This window comes from Talpa europaea (genome assembly GCF_964194135.1).
Source record: "Talpa europaea genome assembly, chromosome: 15".
NCBI classification, from domain to species: Eukaryota; Metazoa; Chordata; class Mammalia; order Eulipotyphla; family Talpidae; genus Talpa; species Talpa europaea.
This window is the reverse complement of record NC_140083.1, coordinates 56,231,598-56,252,556: the sequence shown is the minus strand read 5'-3', so window position 1 is coordinate 56,252,556 and position 20,959 is coordinate 56,231,598. Positions and strand designations below refer to the sequence as shown.

At 38.8% G+C, this 20,959-nt stretch overlaps 1 protein-coding gene across 1 annotated transcript in view; it reads left to right on the top strand.

Annotated features, from left to right (window-relative positions):
* Positions 1-6,525, top strand: part of PDE3A (phosphodiesterase 3A) — a gene marked incomplete at both ends in the record, with an annotated part of 284,537 nt that extends 278,012 nt beyond the window's left edge. The window contains one exon of the mRNA XM_084255033.1: positions 6,284-6,525. Within this exon, the coding sequence (XP_084111159.1) occupies positions 6,284-6,525 (242 nt within the window). The remainder of the gene's footprint in view (positions 1-6,283) is intronic.
* Positions 6,526-20,959: the final 14,434 nt, after the last annotated feature.

Sequence of the window (20,959 nt, the reverse complement as noted above, 5' to 3'; positions counted from 1 at the left end):
CCAGTGGACCCTTGATATCTTTTCCTCCCAACCCCCCAGAGGTTTTTGAATACAAGAGTTAACTGATTCATCTTGCATTTTAACTGACTTCTGCTGGTGCATTGAGAATATTCTTGAGTTTGGGAAGAGAGCAAAGCTAGAAGCAAAGAGAAGAGTTGAGGCTGCTGAAATTACCCAAGTGAGAAATGACTGGGACTTTAGACCAGTCATGGCAGTCGTGGCGGTGAGAAGTGGTCACTTCTGGTTGTTGACTTGGAAAGCATTGTGTAGCCGACATAGTCCATTTACGTTGACTATAAAAACAGATCATAATCCACATCTTTAAATTCTCAGCTGTCTCCCCTGCCATAAATAAAGGGTAATAACTAATAGCACAGTTAGTAAAACTCGTAAGTCTAATAGTAACATTGTACAAGTACTGTTGCTGTGTTTATGGCAGTGTTTCCTGTCTACCTTCACAGATAAAGTAAACCACAAATTTAATATTTTTCAAAACCCTCACCAAAAGTATTGCCAAGGAAAGACATTCTGAGCATTTTTTTCCTGTTATTAGCATAGTCGGGAAATGCATGTTTGAGTTCATTTGGGCTATCTACTAAAGAGATTCTGCCACAAGTGCTGGCCCTATCTCACCTCCTTTAAGAACCGGTTGTAAGCACACATATTAAAGAGCACAGAATTAAAGAGGTGGTTATTGACTAACGGGACTGACGAGTCAGGGTTTTGTCCTGTGTGTTAACTTTTGTACAGAATAGGGAAGAAAATCAGATCTGTCATTTCCCTTCAGTATTCTCCTATCAGAATCATTCTATTCTATTTCTGTGATCCTTAATAAGTTCCATTACACATTTTGTGCTGATGTTAAAATTCACAGATAAGAGCTAAGACTTCCCATTCATGATTATTTATTTATCTGTTCATTTAATAAACATGTACTAATTTTCATTTACTTTGTTTTCTTTCAAAGAGAAGGTAGTTTACTAAGCACATACCATTTTCCACAGAAAGGCACTGGGACAAGTTCTTGGTTTAGCCTTGGAAAAATTTTGTTCCCATGGGCCCTACTTGCTATTTGAATTCAAATGCATTGACAAAACACACAGCTAATCCAGACTTCAGGAACTGAGAAGCCCAGACCAGAAAGTGAACAGGCAACTCCTCACCCCAGTCTTTAGCTGCAAACGTGATCTCCACTATTGGGTTCCTGTCTGTTCCTACAGGGGGTGCCACACTGATTTTTGATGTGTTGCTCTACTTCCCCTGTTTGTTAAGCTCACTAATGCAGTGATGAGAATTCTGTGGATTTTGTTTACTACTGGCTTCTGAAGCTTACTGGCTACCTTTGTTAAAATTTAAGACATCTGGGCTTCCCCTGGTGGCACAGGCAGTTGAGCGCAGCGCTGTGAAGCATGGGTTCAATCCCAGCTGGCCAGCGAGATACCCACATGGCGTGGCAGACCTCTCCTGTTTCACCCGCTGCTCCCCTCAGCAATGTATTTCAGTCCATCTGCCTGTTCTGTTCCCCGCTCTGTCTCCGGTGAATCCTATTACCCTCCCACACATCTGGCCTGTACCCCGGTTCTCGTATGTATAAATAAATAATTTTTTAAAAAAAATTTAAGACATCTGTCAGCAATGACTTGATACCATAACTTCTGAAAAATCTATCTTTGCAGTACTATTTTAGCCAGGAAAATGATAAATGTTGGCCACAGGGGGTAGTGGGATTTTAAAATGGAAGGGAAATGTGATCATTCGACCCAGCTGCCTTCTTTTACACATGACAAGTCCAAGGCCAGAGGTCTCAGCATCTTCCCAAGACTGCAGGGCCAGAAAGGGAACCCAGTGTCCTCATTTGTAGCTCACTGCTATTGATTCATAGTAATTTTAATTTCAGAATCCATATTGACTGAGATGAGATGGTTCGCTTGACTTAGCCTGAAATTTAGATTTCAGAAAAAAATTAAATTAAATATGCACTGATAATTTCAGCAATTTGCGAAACTTGGAGGTCTCCCAGGAAACACAGAATAAAATGTTTCAATATGGTATCCTACGGAAAGAAGGCTTTCTCCCCCACCTCATAATTAAATCTGAAAGATTCCTACCGCGAACTAAGAGGTTTCTAATGAAGTACTAAGCTGCATTTAGAATTTGAGCAATGAAAGGCTCTTTGTTCTCATTTCAAAAGGTTCCAGGGCTGAACAATTTGGCTCCCGAAACAGGCATGTCCCAGCCCACCTGCAGACTCTAATCTACGCAAATTTATTTGGTACAAACTTTCTTCTACGTCACCTTATTCAGTTTAATTCCAGAGGGGTTTATTGCTAACGTTTAACAGCATTAAAAAGAGAACAGCTGTTCTCATGGGGACTGCCCTGAAAGGAAAAGGAGAAAAATTGAGCTTTTGTAAGCTGTTTTCCTCCGGGTGCACCGCTATGAATGTGTATGAGCAATAATCACCGAGGGATTCATATACTGTGATTCAAGCTGCCCCTCAGCCCATGGTGATCTGTAACTCTTGATTCGAAGGATTCAGTGAAAAAAAATATATTAACACGAAAATCTTTCTCAACGATAGCTGATGTGTACCCAACTACCATAAAAACAAATCAGTAATAAACAAGTAGAGGAATTTGGTAGAACAGCTTTAAAGACTTGTTTTTAAAAATCGAATGTATTAATAATATATTTTGATAATTTTTTATGGGAAGAATTCACATTTCTTTACATTTTCATTTATATATATACATATCTGTAGACCTTGTTAAGAAGCATCTAGATGAAGAAATTCCAAGTCCTGCACCAGATCCCAGGCCCTTGTGCCTGGGAGGCCTGCCCCTCACTCTGCCTGGAATGGCCAGCTCCTTATCCAACCAGAATTTCATTTTCATCCTTTACATCTCAACTCAGAGGTCCTGCTGGAAAAATCTTACCTATTCTGCCACAGGTTGAGCTTTTCATATTGGCATCGTGTTAAAAACAGCAGGGAAGCCTTTATTCAAGATTATTATAACAGAGGAAAGACTTTGAACTCAGCTCCATTTAAACAAAGGCAGGAGAGTTTAAAACCAGGGTGAGCTAATAACAAAGTACTGAGGACCTTAGGGTAGATGGTCCAAGTGATAAATGGCCCATCTCTGTTTGCTCATTGGTGCTTATGAAGTCAGTCCACCCCAATCCCCACCCCCCTTCCAACTCCCCACCCCCCCACCCCTCCTAAAGTGAGCAGTTGAAGAAGTGGAAGCCCCATTTCACTCAGTGATTGTTTTAAAGGGATGACTTTGCTGCTGTCTGAGAAAGCTATTCCTAGGTTATGAAACTGGCTAGCGGGTAGGAGGAGATTTATCTGTATGGCAGAGGGGCAGAGACAGAATGTGCAGTTATATTTTCTAAAGTAAATGCTGTGAGAAAAGTGAGCTCAGAGTTCCCTAGAATGGAAGAAACCTGTCTAAACTTTCCTCGAGCTGCAGGGAACAAGACAGCTGTCTTGGTCATATGGTGTGTGTGTCATCAAACATCACACATGAACCCCAGTTTTTGTCTTTTTTGGCTGTCTACAAACTATAAACTCCTTTAAGGCACCCTCTCAGACTAATTTGTGTGCTGGCCCCTGCGTTCAGAAAACTGCATGTCATTTGGCAGATGGTCAGTGGTTTGATTTGAAATTTGATTGGACCATTTCATGAATAAAACAGTAAACAGTAAATGTTCTCAATATTTTTTGCTGTGCCTCTACCTGCATCCATTCCTCCGATATTCATTCAGTTTAATAATTTTGTTATGTGTCCATGTATACTTAGGTGTTAGGTATGGTTCCAAACTAATTCAAGATCATTTAATCTGTTCTTTTTCTGCACTGTTTTAAAACTTGATCTTATTGTCCTGTGAAGTGCCAGAAATTTCTGCAATTCATTATAAGAAAACTGTTAAAGGAATCACTAGCACTTGCACAAAAATTTTGAAGGATGGTCTCCAAGAAGTCTGCTTCCTCTGGCACATCTCAGAGTTAATTGGCACCCTGCCTGCGTCCTGCCTTCCTCCTTCCCTCCTTGCCTTCTTTCCTTCCTTCCTTCTCTTTTCTCTCTCTCTCTCTCTCTCTCTCTCTCTCTCTCTGTCTCTCCTTTCACTATATTTCTCCATTCTCCCAGATTACACATTGTAAATCCTGGTTCAGTTGTTGACTCTTTATTGTAGTCTAAATTAAATCAGACTTTCCTGACCATTACTAACCACTTATCAACCTTTCACTGTTTACTGGGAAGGGTGACTAGAAAGAACATGATACATTTAATAAACTACTATATAGTTACTAAATTCAGGGCTTTTTAAACTTTTTAGGAAGTTTACAGTGTAATAGTCAGAGGGTCTTAGCCTAACTTCTACATTCCTGGCCTAAATGGCCACTCACATGAAGATACTGAGAATTATATTATGTTCTGGTTGCTTGGAAATGAACATACTTCTAAGCCTGAGAGCAGCTGCCTGCTTCACCTATCCACCAAAGAGCTCCCAGACACATTGTGTTCCACATAACCTCAGGTCTGTGCTTCATCTGCTTTTCCCTTTCTCAGCATCCTGCAGCTACCTACTCAGCTGCTCAGACCAGAAAGCTTGGGGTTGTCTTTGATTCTTCCCTCCTCTTTATTCACTACACCTAATCAGTTGCCAAGTCCTGACTCACAAAGATTCATCTCCATTACTCCCAGCCTAATCCAAGCCACCATCACCGTGGCATGTCCTCCCTTAGTGTCATTTCCCTGTCTTTTTCCATCTTGCAAAGACTTTGTAGGACTCAGTATGATGGTGCCTATGTGTTCACTGCTCCCCACAGAGTGAAAGGTCCATCAAGCTAGCAAACATTAATCGAACTTGTTTCCCAGTGAAGCCCCAGCACCTGGCACACTCGGTACCCACTAGGTACTTATGAGATAAGGAATTGGATGCCTGAAAAGCAAATGATGATATCAATTCAAAGAATCTTTAAACTATCCTGTTTCTACTTTTGAAATTGGTTCATTCCAATTCCTCAATCAAGAGATGGATGCGATTCTGTAAAATCTTAATTAAAGCCTCCATATTGACATGGCAAACTCTTTGGGCATAAGAAAATGTAATTTATTCATTAAGTGCATCCTTGCTGAGCCTCATCATGTATAATATCTATACTAGCCTTTACAATGTGCCCTCAAAGAGCCTATAGCCTAGAAGAGTAGCAGATGCCTAGAATATACGAGAACAAGATTGAGTACATTCTTGTTACAAGTGAGAAAATTCTATTTACATGTGTATATACAAAAAGGAAAATGATGGGTTTAAACATGATGTTGACTAATTTCCATGCCTGCATGGTCCTTCTAATGTCTCTCACTACCTGCCTCACAGCTTGTTCTTTCAACCCTTCTTTCCTCATGAGGCTGAACTCTGTGTGCCCTTCATTCCAGATGCACATGCAGAGGAGAAGAACAGTCCAGCCTCAGCCCAATACTCATTCTGTCCAGTGGGGAACATCTCAAGGAAGGAGTGATTGGCCTGGCCAGGGCCACACACTTGCCCGTTGGCCAGCTCCCCCTGAATGATGTTAGCTATGTAGTTACCAGAGGTCACACTGATAAGAAAGGGAATGACAGGAAACACAGTCTACTCTGACAAGTATATTACAGAGCCATGTGAGTTTAAAAGAGAAATATTATTCTTAGAAGAGGAATTTAGTGATATCTGACTGGAGTCTTAAAGTAATAAATAGATGTGAACTTTCTGTCACTGAGAAGAACATTCCAGAAGGAGGGGAAGTACCAGCTTGAAAGTAGATGAGTTTTATGTATGTATGGAAGAAAGAAAAGGAACAGTTTAGTATAGATAGAGGTCAAGTTGGAAAAAAAAAAAAAGGAAGACTACTAAACTGTGTGCCAGCTTGGGGGAGAACTCTAAGAGGAGTTTAGAATTCTTTAGTCTACATAAAACAGAAAAGTAACATCAAGACCAGCTTGAAAGAAATCAATCTTGCAGACTTTTGTGAGTTGGATTGGCTGATGAAGTAAAGCAAGGTGTGGGAAGAAGTTATTCCAGTAGTCTAGGTTGCACAGGTTTGTCTAGATAATATAATCATGTGTAGTACCACCAACCTCATTTCTACATTCTCAAAAATGACGTTGTTACAACACATAAATCAAGTGATAGATTTATGTGTCCCTTTGGTAGTTGCCTCCTGTAAATAATGTGAAAAGAAATAGCTGTCCTTTTCTGGCTCACAAATAAGTGGTCTAAATTGGTGTTTTCTCAGGAAAGAAAACTTTCAAAAGGAGAAAAATCTACTGCCAAATAACCCAGCACCTCCTGCAGAATCACAAGATGTGGAAGAAAGTCATCGAAGAGGAACAGCGGTTGGCAGGCACAGAAACCCAGTCCTTGGACCAGCCCGCCCAGCAGCACCCCTCTGAACAGATCCAGGCCATCAGGGAAGAAGAGGAAGAGAAAGGGAAGGCAAGAGGAGAGGAGCTCCCCGCCCCGAAGCCTAACCAGTGACACTGGGGAGAAAGAACTGTGTTTCCAAACAGTGACTTGTCACAGACTCTTCTCAAGCCAGCACGACACTTAGACACAACACTGTAGAAATATGAGGAGATGGGCAAATGGCTATTGCATTTGGGATTCTTTGCATTTTATGTGCTTATTTTTACAGTGAGATACATTGTCCAAAACCCTTGCTCAGAGAAGCTTTCACTTTGCAACACCAGCTTCTAAGGATTTTTTAAAGGAGGAAATATATATATATATGTGTGTGTGTATATAAGCTCTCACGTAGACTCACATAAAACACATTCACACACACACACACATACACACTGAAAGCCAGGATTACTGGCTCCACGATTTAGTAACATTCATATTCAGATATATAGTGGTCACTGTGATATAATAAATCATAAGGGAAAACAAATCACAGAGGAAAGGGTGAAGCTTAGTAGGGAAACAGTGCAGCAAATGTAGGTTACAACTAAGGAGATTTTGCTCCTAGTAGTGAAGGCTGAAAGTTCCAGAGCATTATTTGAATTCTTATTCAACCTGCCAACATCAACATCGCGCGAGCGTGTGTGTGTGTGTGTGTGTGTGTGTGTGTGTGTGTGTGTGTGTGAGAGAGAGAGAGAGAGAGAGAGAGAGAGAAGATTGAAAGGGTGTGTGTGTGTGTTTGTGTAAGGAAGTTTTGTGGGTTTAGTGGTTCATAGACTAGCTGCAGCAGCTGTCTCAGCATGTGAACAAACAGAAGGAAGTTCACTCCAGAGTCTCTGAGAGGTGGCCATTCCAAATCCCTTCCTCAACTTAGCTTCAATAAAGGTCCCTCTGTGGAGGGCAGGCGGGTATTCAGGGCTGGGGAGAGGCCATGTGATTGGTACTACTGCTTTGCACCACTTGGAGGCGCTCTATCACCAGCCTCAAACTTGGAAGACTGAGGCATTTTCCAAACTACTTGCCTAGTGAATGTATAAGAGCTGTTTTCAGTATGTCTGTCACTCACCTAAGATCAAATCACCATGTAAGATGGTATTCTTTATATAAAAACACCTAAGAAGGAGCTGGAACCAGGTCTTTTAATCAGATTAGTATTTTTAAAGGTTGTCAGAGAAGACCTGGAAAATTGCTCTTCACCATGATCCCACATCTTCTGAAATTGTGCAGTAAAAAATTAAAGGCAACCAGAAACGCTCTATGGGATATCAAGCTAGAGATGAAGGGGACAATTTCAGCCTAGAGTGGTGTGTGTTGCCATAGTGAGAGCCTGATGCTTGGTCACTGTGGAAGTTTGGCCTGGGCTGGCGGAGCCCACGAGCACCCTGTTGTGGTATGGACCTGCTGGGTGACGGCCCACGACCACCTCCAACGTGGCCAGTTGTCAATGCTTGTTCTGGTAACGGAGGTTTTAGTGGGGTTGGGAGACTGGGTCTATTACAGAAAGTCTTTTGTTGTTGTTTTTTTTTTTTTTTCTGGTTTGTTTATCTACACTTGTTTATGCTATGAGCCAAACCTCTATTTAAAAAGTTGATACTCACTTTCAATATTTTATTTCGTATTATTATATTTGTCATGAATACTTATCTTGATGTAAATATAAAGATTTTTTTTTTGTGTAGATAGTAAACTTTTTTTTAAAGGGGGAAAGGGAAGCATTTTTATAAAGTTATATTTTAATCACCATTTTTATACATTGTAGCAATCTCCAAGCCCAGTGAGCGAATGCAGATTCAGGTGCATGGAGGTCTGTGGACAGCCGCTCATCTGCCTGTTCTAATTTAAACAATAATCTGATAGTTATTTTATGCCAATTCAATGAAGATGCTGCAAAGAATGTTTTTTCACTGGTAACTTTTGCTAACTTTTGGGTCCATGGCCCCCCAAGTGAAAGACTTTCTTAGCCAATACCGAATTTTTACAATTGGTGTCCCTTTTGTTCCCAGTACCTTTGGGGTATAACTCCTCCTTCAGTACTATAGACACCCCTGTTCATCTGAACAATCTCAGCTTCTAAGTAAACATATATTGTGATTTCTGCTTCTTACTTCCTCTGAAGTCACAGAAAAGAGTGTTTACATTCAAAATGCCTTTATTTATTCTAAATAGATATTCTTCCCTTCCAAAGGAATGATTTTATAATAATCCATGACATTTGTTTAAAAGGGTAAAAATGATACAATAAAAAATAAGCATGTCTGCAAGGTAAATTTCCCAGTCAGTAGGAAAATACGAGAAAGGACCAAATGGATACCCCCTACTTAAATAATTAGGATAATTTCAGTGTTTTCTGAGTTCACACCAGGTCTACATTATTTAGAACTTACTGAGTTGTTTCCCATTTCCCTAACATTGCCTGTGTGTCTCAAGGTTTGCAGAAATTACTGTGAGTCAAGTACCTTTCCCCAGTGAATTTAACTGTTCTCCTTCTCTTGCAAATAAGAGAAGCAAAACATTTATACTCACATACCTCTTGTATCTGATTATTTACCAAAACAAATCTTTCCCCGGACTCTCCTCATGCCACACATCTCTAAAATCCATGTAAGTGGAGGGGAAATGCAAGTGTGGGGCAAGCAGAATGGTAGCACAGATGTGAGTCTGTGATGTGTATTACTGGCAGCCTCTTAAAGCTCAGGGCCCCCAGGAAGGCCAGCCTGGCTGTTAGCGTAGAGGTCTTAGCTTCCTGCCTGGGTTTTGTTTTGGTTTTAGGGACATGAAATTACACAAAGAACGGTGGCCCACGCAATTAGAACCTCTTCATTCCCAAACTGTATTCACCAGTCCCGGCAGATTTGTAATTTTTTTTCCTTCAAAAATGAATTCCTCCTATATCATAGCTAGAAGTCAGCTGAAGTAAAGGAATGGAGATTGGTCAAGTGTGACCTTCATACACACCCAGGATACCCAGAGGATGCCTGGGGACATAATGATTTTCTGCCAGTGATGTTCTCCCCTTCCTTGGTGACAGCAATATTACTGTGTTCACGTCCAACTCTGGAGCTTATTTCCTGTGGTGCCAGTGTTGTGTGTTGCAATTTACTACATTTTTATATGAGCCTATTTATAGGTGCCATTAGATAAACTCAGGTCTTTCAAATGAAGTTTCTAGCCCACTGAGGGAAAAGGGTAATTATATAGACAACCATAAACGCCAACAGAAAAGTTGGAACTGGTGACCTTGATGCTAGTGGTTGATGTTTGTTAGGAAAAGGCCTATGCTAAGAGGTTCACTCATGTCCTTCCCAGCGTGCCATAGAATGTCTTTCCAGTTACCTAAGCCAGCCTTTAGCATATTGTTTCCTCAGTCCCACTTAGGCTGTTTTTTCCTTAATTATAAGTTTTGTGGGTGGTTTGTTTGTTTTTTTTTTTGTCATTTTTATAAGACCTGGTTTTGCTCTCAGTAGAAAGGTAAAGACAGGTAGCTCTGTACAGGATACATCTATGTAGGTCTTCATCTGAAAAGTGAAGGAATTTCCTCATATTATGTTTGAGAAAATACCCACTTTCTAGAAACAGAACACCCAATTCTGTGTTCTACTCTGATGGACTTCCAAAACAAATACTGACCATTGCAATCCTGGTAAAATTAACAACTGGGGATCGCATGTCATACAGACTGTCTTTATGTGTGTATTGCGATTTCCTCCTGTCCCTTGTCTCTTTGTTTCCTTATGTCTCCTTGTCACTTTCCCAGAGAATTTTCTTTGAAGGTAAAAGCTGTGCAAAAAGGCATGAGACTCAGGCCTCTTATTTGTTTAAATGATGGAAAAATATAAATTATTTTCTAAGTAATAAAGATATGAAAATTATCATTGTAAATAAAGTCTAAAGTTTGAAATGACTGCTTTACAAAAGTGAACTATTTGTGTGATGAAAATTCCTGATTAACAAGAAGTGAATAATCCAAAAATCATTTCTGGACTATTTTGAGAGAGATCTTTGGTGCCTCCAGTGTCAGTGAGGCGATCTCCAGTGTCCTTGGCTTTTACAATTATTTCTAAAATAATCATGTTAGAGTCTTATTGTCCTCTTCCAACCCAATCCTGATACCCATTTAATGCCTTTCCTGGTTTATACTGTTTTTTTAGAAATGAACTGCCTATTCAAACTGGCAGAGGTACCCAGTAGAACAGTTCTGGAAATTCATAATTTAGAGAAAATCATGATTCTTCTAATTCCAGAGGTTCTCACACAATGTGGGAGGAGGGGAGAAAAATGTATACAATTTCAAATCCTAACTGATACATAAGAACTAAAATGACTATATTTTGAAACATAAGTGAGGTCCTTTCATTTACCTTCTTCTCTCCTAATAAGCAACAAAGTACTTTATACCAAAGTACTAGATTTCTTTCATTTCTCCATGATGTGAAACTAAATTTGCTGATGTTGTCAATTAACTTATACAATCCACTTTAAGATAAGGATGTCAATTTTTCATTCTAAGTGGAAAACATTCCAAAATGAAATTATTCTTATAATTTCTAATCAGAGGTCAATATGCCATGTTTAGGTCCTGTATTCCTCAACTCCTCTAGAATATATTCAAATTCTTAATATGGATATTTAATTGGGCAAGAATGACTCAAACAGCACTGAGCTAATTAACTGCAAACAATGCATTAAAGAACATAAGTTGAAGTCTGCTAAGTATCATTATGTTTCACATTAAGGAGCCCTGATAAGAATGCACATATTTTTCGGTCTATATTATGGACCATGGACTTTGGACAATTTGTGCTATGAGCTGACACATTTCATCTGTTAAAATGATGTTGCTTGTACCTTTCATGATGGTGCCTTTGCCTTATCTGCACTGATCTTTATGTCTACACTATCAAATTCTAACACACAGGTTAACAGTGGTGACAAAAAATAATTGGACATTTTGTATCTAAATGTGTTTAATGATACAAAACTGAAGATTAGTTGGTGGAACTCAAGTTGCTGATTCAAAAATAATGATCTGGTGTAAATTATTGCAGTATATAGTGCAGATAAGACTATAAAGAATATGGAAAAATGTATAGATAAGGAACAAAACTGGTTTTTGACACACATTTAAAGTGTAAGAGCATCCAAGTTTCCCATTTAAGGCAGCTAAGGCTTCTCCATATCCAATGTTTGAGGTTAACTACCCTGACTGGGCAGTGGCTTCCATGGTCTTCTGCTTCCTGAGCAGTTGGTAAGCACAGAAGGCATGCCTTCTCCTTACTGATGAGCAAGCCTGAACACTCCCCTCCCGTGTTCAGATTTCCTCATTCCTTCTCATCAAGAAGTGGTTCTTTAGTCATGGAAATATTTCAAGGAAAATAAAATGCTTCAAAGAGAGTAATGGTAAATCATCACATGTAAATACTATCAGGAATGTTTAAATTTATCTTTGAACCAAAACTTACATTTTTTGTATCATTCAATTGAACTGAAGCCCACAAGATGATATTCCATTGTCTAGAGATACTAAATAATTTTATATAATCAGAACTATTATATGACAGAAAACCGGGAAGAATAATACTTAATTCTTTTTTATAATGCCCTGTGTGCTTCAGGAAGGAAAAATTTTTTTTGATCTAATAAGTACATGAAATAGATAAAAATAAATTTAGCCTCAATAATTAGATTAATTGTACAAATTATAGTCTGAGATCGTCTTGTTTACCCACCCACCCCCATAACAAAAAGGGAATTATCCAGTAGCCTATCATGTCTTAGGTTGTTTTAAAAATAAATGGCCTAAGGTAGATTTTATTTTATTAAATTGCAACACAATTAAAAAGCCAAATGCTTATATTTGCCACTAAAGAAAATTATATCTTATAAATCTTGACTTTCACAGACCAGTCAACGAGCCACACCCACAACATTCATCTGGTAAGCATGGTCAAATGATAAGTTGGAATTTGAAATTAATAAATAGAAAAGTATAAAAATAAAAATATTTAAATATTTTAATGCTTTCATACCTCAACTAAAATTTTAGTGTCAGAAGTACCTATTTCAAATGAAACAAAAACTACAGAAGAAAATTCTTCCTCTCCTTTAGAAAAAAAAAAAAAGTCTAACCCATAGAAGAAAAGTATGACTGTTCTCAATTTTATTGCTCTAACTCAAAATTAATGAAGGAAAAATAATTAGTCTCTGTCATACATAAGGAGGAGAAAGCATGCCTTCTGCCTCAAGTTTTCATTCATCACACCTAGTTTCACTGTGCAACTCTAGAACTAAAAAAACAAAAGGCAAACATATGGATTGGGAGTGAACAAACATTACCTACAAGTGAAAGGATCACCCCAAGATACCCCTCTGTCTTGGTGGCTGACATACCAATTTGTCAGTTTCTCTGGAGGAAAGGGACTTAGAGAGGCCCATGTTTCAGTCCTGGCATCCGTGATCACAATCAATACTTTCACAAATTGGGGGATGAGAACTAGCCCTTCAAGCTTGGGAACCGCTACTTGAATGCTTTTGGAAAGGAAAGATTATTTTTTTACTCTAGTTAAAGTTTACACTCTAGTGGGAGCAAAATATTCAGATGGTTTAATGTGAAATTAAAAGTAACTCTTTAAAGATGTTTTCTTTGTGTATATAACTAGTTGGTTGATAGAATTTCCTAGCACCTTTCTTTTAAAAATTCACTGATTATTTTTATGATACACACGAAAAACCGTAATATATCAGATATTTCATTTTAGCTATTAATGAGCACAATCAAGTACTATAATGTGGCTGTCTTGAAATAATAATCCTAATATATCTGTATATTACCTGAGAGTGGGGCTTCAGTGGCTTGACTCAGAGTATATATTTGTTCAGTTGCTTAAAAAAAAAATCACCATTTTTAATTCCTCTGTGAAATGCTTGCATGATGTTTGCCATATTATGTCTGCTTACCTATTCATTCTTCATATATTCTCCCAGAAGAACACATACCATTTTTGTTCCAACAAGGACAAACTTGTTGGCTGAGGAGTAGCCCCTGATATTTCTTACTAGAAATTTTATTCATGCAACTCACAAAATGAAAATTGGTGCTTTTATAAGTATTCTGAAGCTCAATGCAAAATGAAAATGAGATTCTCCCTAGTTTTCTGTAATGGTATTAGGATATGCAATTCAAAAACTTTTATTTTAATCCAGGAGATTTTGGGTTTTGGCTAGGTTTGGCTAATATAATTTAGGTTTTGTGTGGCTGTTAAAATTTGTTGAGATTTCTGATAAAAGCATTACTCTGATAAGACAGTGTCTCTTCCTGAACAAAAACAAAAAAATTGTTATTGGAAAATTCATATTAGCATATCCCAGATACTTGACTTTGTAGGATAGTTGTAAACCAGAGAGTATTGGATTAACTTAATTTACTCTTTTTAAAAAGCAATATTTTCAAATAACTGCCAAGCAAAATAACAGTATAGGGGGTATCATTTGTATATGAAATTTTTAACAATATAATTCTCACCACTCTCAACACCCCTGAATGTGTTTATTGCTTGATTTCCAAGTTTATCAACTTTTAGAAACACAAGGCATTGAAATTAAGTGGTGATCATTTTGCAATTGAAATAAATCTTGTTCTCTCACACGTACCTTGCACTTAATATGTGTAGCAATATTTCATATCATCCTATCACAAGTACTTGTCAAGTGACTTAGCTAATGGCTAATAGATGTTTTGTAAAAAGTAGAATGCGTACAGTAAACATTAGATAAATTGTATTTATTTTTATCATTTTTTAGCTTAGACATGATAATGATGCTCCTTTCTTGCCAGAATTACAGGAAGTGCCTCTTGTTTTTATATTCATACTAATATTACAGTAAATATATACTCCAAAATATTAGAATTATGTGACAGATAATCAATGTGGGTGTTACAATGTGAAGACAATGTATAATATAAACATAAATCTGTGTTACCATGTTTGATGTAGTTATTTGTACAACCCAAGTCCTCCATCCAGTCTTCTGAAGGCATCCGTGAGCCTCTGTGTAGTAGTGAGAACTGGTTCTGCTGCAATTTCCAGGGGCGCCTGAGAGCTTCTTCTCCCATGTTCTCTTCACCCATTCCTATCACTGTTGAATTCTTAGCTGCATTAACCTTAATCTAACTTTCTGCAGCTAAGCTGGTCCCTTCTACAACCGAATAGTACTAAGTCCACAATACACAGGTTTCTGGCATTTAGTTTCAGAGTCAGTCCCATGAAAGAGACGATGCTGCCATTTATACTATAAATGCTACATTCACCCTACAAAGATTATCTACCAACTCCCAACACATGGTACATTTGGTTGCACAGACTCAGATTTATTTTTTGTTCTGCATGTTTGAAAACTCTGAATGATTCAGAATGCCCAGTGTTTTAATTAACTCAAATGTAGTCTTCAGAAACAAACTAAAAAAAATGTGATTTCTACCTAAAATTTCCAAGGAATTAATCCTTCAGCCTGCACATGCTGACTTCCCCATTACTTCTCCGACAAAATCCCAACTTCTGTCTGGCATTGTCCCTACAAGTGTGTTTTTCAAACAATCCCTTCACCAAAGCAACCAGCCATCTATATATGTCTATGTCTTAGGCAAATTATATCTGACAAACATTTACACATTTTATATATGTACAATTTCTTTATCTCCTTGCGCACATGCAGGCATACACAAACAGACACACACATGCTCACACACATGTGTGCTCCAACTACCCTCAATATAGCAAACGGAGCAAGACTGACTGCCTTCTTGAGGGGTGAATTTTATCCAAACTCTCTAGGACCCTCCTCTTAATGGTGTTCTAGTCCTCAATGGAAGGGAGGCAATAGCTAGGTTATCCAGTCTGAGCCTTCATCTCCTTCCTGCACATAGTTGCTATCAAAATTGATCTTAGGTAAGGAAGAAATTTACAAAGTAGGGGAAAAAGGGCAGTGATGAGAAGCTTTAGTGGGGCCTGAGCTAGAAAGCCTCAGGGAGATGAGTAGGTCTTTTTCACACACAGCCATACTTGGTCCGGCTCTGCAGATTACCTGTATGTCCACTGTAGCCCATGAACCTGTGGGTACCACAGCCTGCAAAGGAAAAGAAAGCACAAACAAGATCAGTTCTTAAATAATTGGAAAACTTTCTCCTGGTTGGGCTAGATGGAAGCAATAATCTTGCTTACTGAGCCCTGGAGCTCCTTTACATCCCAATCATTCTTTTTGGCATTATGGCTGGCACAAGCCCAAGTCCACTAATGTGACCATCTGTCAGATCTGAAGAACTATGGGGGCTGCAGCACTGTCTGGGATGCTCTGGGCTCCCGGGACCAGTCAGCTCTGGATGGGGGTGAGGGAGTGCAACACACTTCATAGCTGGCACTGAGAGGACCTACCCTGGTTCTGTTTTTAATTTGACTGGCTTTTCCCTGCCAGATGCCAAAGGTGAACTCATTGAAGGCTGGTTTCTAGTCCTCAAGGCCTTCAAAGTAGATAGAAATGATGTGTTGATTTTCTATTTCTACCATAGTGAATTGCCACAAACTTGGTACTTAAAAAATGCAAATGCATTGGCTCACAGGTCTGTTATTTTAGGAGTGCAGATGGGACTGATTGAAATTTCTGCTTTTCATCTTCCATAAGACTGAAAGCAAGGTGTCTGCCAGCCTGCGCTCTCTCTGCCATCTCCAGATTTCAATAGTAGAATCTGCTCCGGAGCTCACTAAGGTGGTTGGAAGAATGCAGTTCCTCAAAGTTATAGGACTGAGGTCCCCATTTTTTGTTGGCTGTCCTTAGGAAGCTCTCTCAGGTTCTGAAAGTCACCTGCATTCCTTCTGGCCATGCTCTCTCACCCTCCACTCTGTCTTCAAACAAGCATGTGATCTGGCATGTGATTCCTTTTCACACTATGAGACTCTGCTCTTCTGCTTCATGTCTTCTGTCTGCAGCTGGAGAAAGTGCTTTTCTTATAAGGGCTCATGAAATTAGACTGAACCCAGATAATCTCCCTATTTTAAGGTCTTCAACTTTAGTTATAGTGAAAGTCTCTCTTGTCATATGACTTCACATACTGACCGTTTCCCAGGGACTAGCAGTTTGACACCTTTGGGATGAGAATACAGTGGTGGTAAAGGCACAAGGCTACACAATCGTCCCACATAAAAGCTCTTGCCCATCATGAAATGGCTGTTAAGCAGCAAAAGCCATCCTTGACAGTGGGACAGGAGGGTTCAGTCTTGAGAACATGGGGACACCCTCCTAAACATTGAGTCAGAGTGCTGGCTGGCACCCTGTGTGGCCGGGGAGTGGCCAGATATAATGCAGTCCACACTTCACAGCCCACCAGGATTTGTTGCTGTTTGTCCAGTAGTCCAAGTACTAGGGGAGTTAGAATTAAAGGGTGAAAGCAGACATTGTTTTCCTCAGGACTATGCCTAATTACCAGTTTATTTTGCTTCCTGTCTCTGGCTCTTTTGATTTCCTTCTTAAGAGGAAGTAGCTTCCAAGGAGAGATACTCTTATCAGGGGAGATGACCATTCTGTTTCCCTGAAGTTGAGGTTACCACCTGGCCCTTTTGCTTTCTCAGTTACTGAGTCATCAGGACAGTGATGGACCCTAATTTATCGAGCTAAAATGGTTTCTGCTATGAAAACATTTATGTAATAAGTAGATGTAGTGGAAAATTGAGTTGAGTGGTTGAGCAAGAGATTGTATGGCCTGCACAACCTAAAATATTTACTATTTGTAAGGGGTTATAGGAAATTTTTGCTGACCTCTGGTCTTGAATATGAAAGTATGATAAATCCAAGGCAAGGCTATCCATGAGAAGCCCTGAATCTCATTTAAGGTAGGTTTTATGTACATTGAATATAATAGCATTAACTGTGGACTGCAGAAGTCAGACAGGGAATCATATTAGAGGATGAATTTAAGCAAATTGGGGACAGACCAAATCCTATTTTCTGGAGAGACTCTCATTTCCTGGTGAGGAAAAACAGGCCCTTTGTACTTTTCTCCGGTAAATAGTGTTTCATATGCACAAATGGCCCCCTGTTAGACACAATGAAAAATATAAAACCAATTGTTTTCTCACAATTTCTGATGCCTTGAATTGTTTTAAAAAAATTTGTTTTCAAAGTTAGGGCACACCACTACTTCACCTTAAGGTTTATTATTTTATTTTCTTAAATCCTTTTTCTCCTTTAAAATGTGCTTATAATATTTATTAATTAATGCTCCTGACCAGAAAGTGAACTGATTACATATGTAATGATACCTTCTAGCCATTTCGTGCTTAGTTATTTGCAATGCACTGTTGAATACATGATGTAATTCAATCCTTAAAACAACCCTGTAACTCAGTTATTTTTTTTAATAAAAATTCTGCTTTATAGAAGAAATTGAGACTCAGCAATGTGATGTGACAAGGCCACAATCAAGGTAATTTAAGAATATGATGGGCCACAGAAAATTCCTGTAGTAAATTCATTTATTCATAGAAACCAAACACAAGCTCATGCTGCTCAAAATCCTCTAAAATGGTATTCAGAAAAAGAATTTATTACAATTGTAGGATTTCTCAGTGAAAGGAGTTTTCTTTCATTGAAATTAGATAGAACAAACAATTGAATGCCAAAACATTCAATGCTTTTCTTTTATTCCATTTTTGAATCTCCTAGGAATTGTGGATATGAGCAACTGATTAAATGTCTTTCTCTGAGAATTAACTCTTGCTATATAGATGCAGAGCCTTAATCCTGACCTGATTTGTGGTCAGTGCAGATTCTGGAATCCCAATGGGAAATGAAACCAAGCAGACATTTAGTTCATGAGCATTTAAAAAGAAGAAGAAGAAGAAGAAGAAGAAGAAGAAGAAGAAGAAGAAGAAGAAGAAGAAGAGGAAGGATCTCAGGATCCCATCAAGTTGCTGCTGGCTTAAAAACTTCTTGGAAGGAGAAGGAAGGAGCTTTGTTACAAACTTCCGTCCCTCCTCCTGCTTCTGTTCCTGCACCCTCAGCCCCCTGCAGAGTTGTGTTTTCTGGAAATCGGCAAGTTAGATCACAAGTGGTCTTTTCTTTTTTCATTCTCTCCCATAAAGAAAGCTTTATCACGTGTGGCCTTAAACTTGCAGCAAATTGCAAAGCAATGGCTCAAAGGCTTCAGCTCTCTCTGTGCCCTGAGAGCTGAGATGCACGTCAGTGGCTTTGCCAGCGTGGCAAGTTCTCTTCAGGCTGCCAGAAAAAAGAGGCCAGGAGAGAAGAGGAAGAGAAGGGATTGCCCAGGGGTGAGACCAGGCCCTTCATCTTTTCTTTCTCCTAATCCACTGTCTCTGTGCATCCACATACTCCCCTCCTGGCAAAACTGTTCCAAGAATTTCCCCTCTGTGCTTCAGTCCATGGAGTGTGGTCCAGCTTCTCCCTGAGCTCACTGAGAGGAACTGGCTGTCTCTGATCTCTACCTCCAGGTAAGGTTTGGTTTGGTTCTCTCATTCCATTTTTGTGACTCAAACACCTGAGCTCACAGGAGAGAGATGGCTAGACCCTTAATTTCTGCATTCCTTGCATTGACCCGTCATGCTGCTCTACGAAAGTCCTTGGGCCCCTGTGAGGTTGGTTAAAGAAGTCAGATAAATGCACATCTGGGTTCAGATTTTGCCTTTGAGGCTTATTCACAGGGTAGCTTTTGACAAGTCACAACTGCTCTGAGCCTTATCATTAACTACAAAGTGGGATTTATAATGTTAACCCTGTTCGGTTGTAGAGATTAACAGAAAGTCTAGAAATCATCTGGCACTTAAATAGTACTTACTAAATCTGAATCTGACCCAATTACTTATTATTTATATATTACATATCTCTAAACAACACACTCGTCAGCAAGTACCATGAGCTTATTTTTCCTCCTGAAGGGGGAGATCCTGGTGTCCAGAGACCAGTGATCCAGAGGTCCTCCCCATGGGAGGTAACTAAGGGAAGAGACTGATGGACTGGGAGTTTCTGGAAGCTGACACTGGAGAAAGTGTATGTCACTGGATCAGGCACAGAGGCTCAGTATCTGCCTGGTCCAACTACAACCTCCCAGGCCATTGCATTCTGTAAAGACTGGAAGATCGATTTGCAAATCCATGTGAACACAGAATTCAGTGTTTTGTTTTCAAACTGAAATGAAGAAAAACTGCTAAGCTTATTTTAACTTAGCCTCAGAAATAAGTCATACTCCACCGAGTGCTGGATGAAAACTTTGCCCATGATCCTCTTCTAGAGGAATTTATTCAGCTGGAGGGAGAACAATTGCCAAATGCAAATTATTTTAAAGAAGGTGCTACCTTGGCACTTACAAATGCAGGGAGAGAGAGAGAGAGAGAGAAAGAGAGAGAGAATATTTTCAGGGAGACCCTTCTCAATGTTCCTAAGCTGTGACCTCCTTGAAACATACTGTATTTGAGATGATATGAAAATAAACCATTAATATGAAAGGACATATTCAGTAGAACTATGCAGCATCAATACTTTAAGCAGGAGAATATTTTGTCCTATCACAATATCAGCTACACTGAGGCTATGTTCTCTTGGTTTTTGTTAGAGTGATTTTTATCAACATCTCCAAAACAAGATGTCAATGTGTTTCAGTAGCTCAAGTGATCAAAATTGTTTTCAGTATGATTTTTTTTCTTTTTGGCTTTAGTATTCTAGATGTAACCTCTCTGAATTTTAAAGTTACTTTTAGTATAAATGATAGTGTGTTTTATTAATTTGTTTGCATTTTTTGGTTCCTGGTTTTAATAATATTGTGTCTGACAGGAAATATGATATCTGAACCCTAAACTGATAGACCAATTTGAATTTAATTCTTGGAAGAGAATTGCATTTTAAACTGTAAATTAAAAACATTCAATTTGTATTTTTAAATGTTTTATATAGTCACGATTCTTTTTCTTTTCTTTTTAATTGAGGTAACTGTTTTATAAAGTTGCTTATGTTTTACAATTATAGGCTTTCCCACTTCAGGTGTTGTTACTACATCACACCCACTACCCAAGCACCCATAGTCCTCCACCATAGTCCATTGTGCTTCCTCCCACTTTGTTCATGGTGTTTTATATATTTAATATTTTGAGTTTTTTGTGATAAATATGGTTAAACTATAGAATTGAGACATTCTGAAGGGGAGGGAAAGAGGTAAGGGCGAGACAAAATGGGGAGGGAGAACAATGGACTCTGGTGGAGGACTATGGATGCTTTGGTAGAGGGAGCACTACTGTAATATCACAAGCAGGTGGGATCCTATAATTCCAAAATACAAATAGCAATGTAAACCAATCTTACTTCAATAAGAAATAAAGCTTAAAAATTAAATGAAAATCATCTGGATTGTCACCAACCAGAAATGATTAAGCTTTATTTTAAAACTTTCTGAAGCTTTATTTCTACACATACACATATGTAAGTACATGTGTATCTTTTTAAGTGTTATATATAC